This window comes from Scleropages formosus, chromosome 7 (genome assembly GCF_900964775.1).
Source record: "Scleropages formosus chromosome 7, fSclFor1.1, whole genome shotgun sequence".
NCBI lineage: Eukaryota > Metazoa > Chordata > Actinopteri > Osteoglossiformes > Osteoglossidae > Scleropages > Scleropages formosus.
In genome coordinates, this window is record NC_041812.1 from 26,395,705 (window position 1) to 26,401,704 (window position 6,000).

Consider the following 6,000-nt stretch of genomic DNA (forward strand, 5'->3'; position numbering starts at 1 on the left):
ATGAAACTAGGCTTTTAAACCATCCGACAGTTTAAAAAAAAAAAATCACAATTTGGCTCATTTCTCTGAGGGGAAGGGCTTACATGCAAGATCGCCGGCTGGACACTAGACAAGAGACACCAAAGCTGGAAATCATCTCTTCCTGGCACTCAGAGCCAGCTGGCAATTCAGAGAGCTGTCAGACAAAAAGACACACACACGCACCAGGTCCCTGAAACTCCACTTTACCGTGGTCGAGGGTCAAGTATGGGTCGAACAGTTGGACTGAGAGGACCCTTCAAGTGAATGGAAAACAGTCTCTCTGTAGGCAGAAAGGAGATCAGGCTCTCCTCTCAGCACTGGCCTGAGCAGAGTCTCCCACAGTGTCCCTGGCCATCAACCCACCATCAAGTCATTCATCACTCTGGATTATGAAGATGGGGAAGAGCAGATGAATAATCACACCCCACCCACTCTGTAATTCCTTTTCATGACTTTTTTACTCTTTGCTTGTTGAGATTTTTTCTCTCTCCTCTAATTTTTTATTTCCATTTCCTAAAAAGCAGCAATTATGTTGGTCCAAATTCAAAAGCACTGTGTTGCACTTTATGGTACAAGACTTAAACTGTTCTTTGGACATAATCATTAAATCAGTATCTCATCACTAAATAAACCACCACAACAAATATCAATTTTACTTCATAGAGCTCATTAATTCTTTACTGGCACAATTCAGTGTTTTTTGCTCAGTGGGACTACAGTGGGAGCAGGGATTCCAACACTGTAGCTTCTGATTGCAAGGCAAAGCTTTAATTGCTTTAGATGACAAAACTCATCTTCCATAAAGCACTGACACAAGTCATGTGGGCTGCGGTGCATTTCAGCTTATTTATTTAGCAGACACTTTTCTCCAAAGTGACTTCCAATGAACTCTATGTAGTGTTATGAGTCCACACACCTTATTCACTGTGATAACTTACACTGCTAGATACCCTACTTACACAGGGTCATTCATCCATACATCAGTAGAACACACTCTCTCTGTCACTCACACACTATGAGTGAACCTGGACAGCCTGCCTTTGGACTGTGGGAGGAAACCAGAGCACTTGGAGGGAACCCATGCAGACACAGGGAGAACATGCAAACGCCACACAGACTGAGCGGGGATCGAACCCACATCATTTCACAACACCTAGGTGCTGCGAGACAGCAGCATTACTGGCTGTTCCACCATGCTGCTTACGAAGAGAACTAAGGTGCCTCCATTTCTGTGACAACCCTGCCACCAGAAAAGGTGTGAACAACTCAGATGGGACCCAAAGATGAGGCATGAGACAAGGAAACAGGCTCCTTGAACAAAGGCCCAGGTCCACAACTCGACTCAAGGCCTCCACACTCACCTTCCTGTGCTCTGGAGTATGCTGGGAATCCACTGGGTGCAAGCAAAGCAACAGTAGAACAATCACAAAAACTCTGCATTTAGTAAACAAAAAAAGGACATGAGATGCTTCTCAATGATTCAACCACGATTCATGTGCATTCATATATACAGCTCATGCAGGTTTAACTATTGTTTTGATAACACATGCAAAACACATCCCTCTCATATCTGTCTTTAAGAAAAAACTACAGTATTGTCATTTCTGCCAAAATGCCAGTTTTCATAATGCGAGCTGGCTGATATGCGATTAATAAACAGGGAAACAATGTTAATATACTGTAACATGAAAGTGATGTCAGTATATGTGATTTTGTCCACAACATGTTTGCATTTTGCATCACTGAGTAAATTTACTAAACTTGACTTAAGACAGCTGATTGCAGCGGTCCATGGAGGAACAAACATGGCACACAGTTTTCCCACAATCTTTTTTTTTTTTTTAAAAGTGCTTATTGCAAGAATCTGGATTGTGATTTAACAAGGAAATAGAAGGAGACAAATCAAAATTTTGGCAAAGGATTATGAGTGCTTGCATGGCCCCTTTATTCTCACAAAATCTTTTTTATTATGAAAAAATTAATGAGCAAGATGGCAAGAATGTGCCTGTGCTAAAAATTCAAGTGGCGAACAGCTGGCAGAAAGGAACCAATGTTGCATTCAAGCTACCTTCACTTCTTTCAAGGTGAAGTCCTATATTTATTGTAGTGTATCTTTACATCACAACCCCTGGAAAGATCATTTAATTATGAATTTAAGATGTTTTTATACTACTAATATCTTCAGTAGGATTGTTATTAAAATTGGTAATACGAATTTGTTTCGGTTTTGAGTGGTTTGCCTCAGACCCAATTTTTCCCCATTAGCTATGTTATTTTTATTGCATTTTTTCCGTAACATTAGGTTTTACAGAAACACATGTATCGCGTTATAGCTGAAATGACTTTACTGGATAATATCAGACTTTCACAACATTTAAAAAAATGAATAGAATCTCTTGATTTTGTTTCCCCAAATACACATTCACCTTACCTCTGTACGTTCAGTGAAGCTCCTATCATGGTTTTTTACTGGTCTTTCTGAGAGATTTTCTATGAAACTGAATAATGGAAAAGATAAACAGGTCATCACTGACAGATCACACTTTACATTATGAAATATTCTTCAGTATCAGAAGACATGCACAGGGGTTGTCAGGAGATTAACCAGCATTTATTCAGGCATACATAGAAAAGTCAAGTAGGAATGAAGGAAGGGTGTGGAGAAGGAATGATGTCAACGCATTGAAATGCACTCAGGTACATCCTGCACACCAGGATAAAGCCTCAACCGGCTTAAAAAGCAGCGTAATTAATATTCATATACTGCCCACACAAATCTGAGACACATTTACATTAATTTATTTAGCAGATGCTTTTCTCCAAAGTGAATTCCAATAGATATTATGTAACATTATCAGCCAACACACCTTATTCACCAAGGTGACTTATACTACTTACAATAGGTCACTCATCCATACATCAGTGGAACACACACACTCTTTCTATCACTCACACACTATGGGGAAACCTGAACAGCCTGTCTTTGGACTGCGGATGGAAACGGGAGTACACAGAGGAAACACAGACACAGACACAGGGAGAACATGCAAACTCCACACAGACTGAGTGAGGATCGAATCCAAGTCCTCTCACACCACCCAGGCACTGTGAGATAGCTGCGCTACTCACTGTGCCACCATGCTGCCCAGACACACTGCTGAAAGGCAAATGTACGGTATTCACACATAAAGAGAAACACATTGGATTAATAGATGTTGTCATTCCAGACACCTTATCCCTTTCAAAATGCTTAAATTGAAGAAAGGCCACCAGATGGCCAGCTCAGAAAAATTCAGCTTCAAAAAGTACTGGGCAAACCTGATGTTACTGTTAGCTGCAGGGCCCCGACAACTTGTCAGGTATTGAGGTTACAAAAAATATTATCAATAATAATCGATTGGAGTTATACACAAATATACTGTAACGGTGCTGAGGGGGGCTGATGTGGATTAATGTAAACAGTTGGTGTTAGTGTCTATTCCTGTACATTTATAGTCCTGTGGTCCTTTCTGAGTGGCTGCGATGTTACTGATGCTCAGTCTGCAACAAAGGAATTCTGAGAAGTTCAACGGGTGATCCCCTAACTACGGTGTGGAGTAGGAGGACTTTGAGTGACCTGGGGAACCTCTCCAATGTTAATTCCTGGATTGTGAAGCAGCATGGTGCTACAGTTCATACATGAACAGTATCTCAACTCGGGTTTCTCTTCAAAACGCACAAATCTTTTTCTTTTTACATAGACAGCATTGGCACGTACTGTACAATTTAATATTCCTTCAGATGTCAGATAAAAGATCACAGCTCTCAGATGTTGTTGGTGCATTATTTATTTGCTTAGTATGGTTTTTTTTTTTTATTTTGTGCCTTTATTCTTTTTAATTTTGTTTTTTATTTATACTATTTGTGGCATGAGGGGTGCACGGTGGCGGAGTGGGCTGGGCCAGGTCCTGCTCTCCAGTGGGTCTGGGGTTCGAGTCCTGCTTAGGGTGCCTTGCGACAGACTGGCGTCCCATCCTGGGTGTGTCCCCTCTCCCTCCAGCCTTACGCCCTGAGTTGCTGGGTTAGGCTCTGGCTCCCCGCAACCCCATATGGGACAAGTGGTTCAGAGTGTGTGTGTATTTCTGGGATCTTTGACAAGACTGCAACTGAAAGGACATGTACGCAGTCAATAAAGAGAATTTTATTAGAATCTGCAGTACTTCATGGGGGAAGCTACAGTGTTTCACTCTGAACACAGAGGCGGGGCCCCCGCACGTGCTTCCCCTTTGGATGGACGACACACACACACAGTGATCTACGGCATTACTCACAAACTAGTGTAACAAGACACTGCATACATACTTCAAATGAACCATTAAGGCGATTATGATTAATATTTACTTCATTATTAACGACTGAATTAATTACAGAGAGAGTGGAAAGGCCTTTCTTTTTTCTTTTATTGTCAACGCAATTATATAACTAACTGCGAGCGTTTCGTCGGGTACAGTTTTACTTTGCTTTGCGCATGTGCAGTTTTTTTAATTTGTTTAAGAATTACTTTAATTTTATTGTTCAACGATATACAAAACGAAATCCCACGTCTGTGTATGTTTCATTTACGTCATTCACGCTGTACGCGGAGTCGCTTCGGTCAGCTTCACTCCTGTCGGTAAAACACTGCAGCGCACACAAATAAATAATACACTAATGCAGAGATGATAAACATAAGCAAGGTGTCAGTGAGAGAAATGAGCGGTCGGGGTGGATCTCCGAAGTGGAGAGCCGGAGAAGACGTGGCGCGTCGCTGTCACGGAGCAGTTTCACACCGGGCGCGCGCCAGCCGACCGTCAGCACGACCGATCGCAGCCGTCAATCTGATTGGATGTCCTCGCTATAAAACCTGGACTCCGGAGCCACGGAGCGGATGCGCGCACCCGCTTCTCAGGGAAGCCTAGAAAGAACGCGCCTTCAGATGTTCGTCATCAACTGCAGCGGTTAGAACTACTGCTTTTATTTAAGGTCGCAGGTTCGATTCCCACCTCCAGCTGTATAGTACACTTGAGCAAGGTACTTGCCTTAAGTTGCTCCACTGAAATTATCCCAGCTGCATAAAGCCTAAAGGGGTAAATAATTGTAAATACCTTTTACAAACATGTAAGTCGCTTTAGAAAAAAGCGTCAGCCAAATCATGAAAAATGTAACTACACGACGACTACCGTATGCGGTTTGGAAACTCCCAGAGTTGCGAGTGAATGAATCAATAAGCAAAACAGAAATACTGAGCTGAGGCAAAAAAAAAAAAAAAAAAAATACTGCGAAACCACACCGATTACCACAGTGAATTTACCCTCAATTGCCCGCAGAGCAGCCAGGAATTGGGTCTGTGAGGAACAAGACCTGATGCTGCAAAAATACCACCAGGTTCCGTACTGTACTAATTACCGTGTGTGTGTGTTCGACTCTGCGCCACTTGTATTGGAACCGGGCTGGTGACCACAAACCCGCTAAAAAAAACCACATTACTGGATTTCACTCTGGAGCTGTTGCCTGTTGAGCTGTTGCCCAGCGGTTAGTTAACAACGTGCTGCTAGTTACCTTAGACTTAGTTAGTTGCAGGTTTCCCGCTGCCCTCGGCGCGCCTTCACACACCTCAGGTCTCCCGCTCGAACGAAGAGGTCGCGTGAGAAGCGCGCGCGCACCCGGCAACTCAACAGCGAGCGAGCGACCTGTGTCTCGTGCACCGCCGCCGGCTCTCCTCCCAGCAGCTCCACCGCCACAGCGTCCGCGTTACGCGCGTCCAAAGGGTACCACTTTAATCCGCCCACAAGCACAAGGGAAGCCCCAAATGTGGCGAAGGCAGAGAGCAGCGCCGCTGTCACCGTACCGGACGACTGTCCCTGTCTAGCCGCGGGTTCGACTGCGTGGAAACTTCTCGCCAGCGCCCCCTGTCGCCACGCAAGTCGCCGTGCCTCGTGTTTTCCACGGCTGTAGGACACG

The 6,000-nt window shown here is 43.8% G+C and overlaps 1 protein-coding gene across 1 annotated transcript in view; it reads right to left on the bottom strand.

Annotated features, from left to right (window-relative positions):
• LOC108926204 (thrombospondin type-1 domain-containing protein 4-like) overlaps positions 1-5,676 on the bottom strand; it is a 38,499-nt gene extending 32,823 nt beyond the window's left edge. Inside the window, exons 1-3 of the mRNA XM_018738785.2 lie at positions 5,599-5,676; positions 2,453-2,519; positions 1,383-1,455 (exon numbers count right to left, since the gene is read on the bottom strand). Of these exons, the coding sequence (XP_018594301.2) occupies positions 1,383-1,455; positions 2,453-2,481 (102 nt within the window). The 5' untranslated portion in view covers positions 2,482-2,519; positions 5,599-5,676. The remainder of the gene's footprint in view (positions 1-1,382; positions 1,456-2,452; positions 2,520-5,598) is intronic.
• Positions 5,677-6,000: the final 324 nt, after the last annotated feature.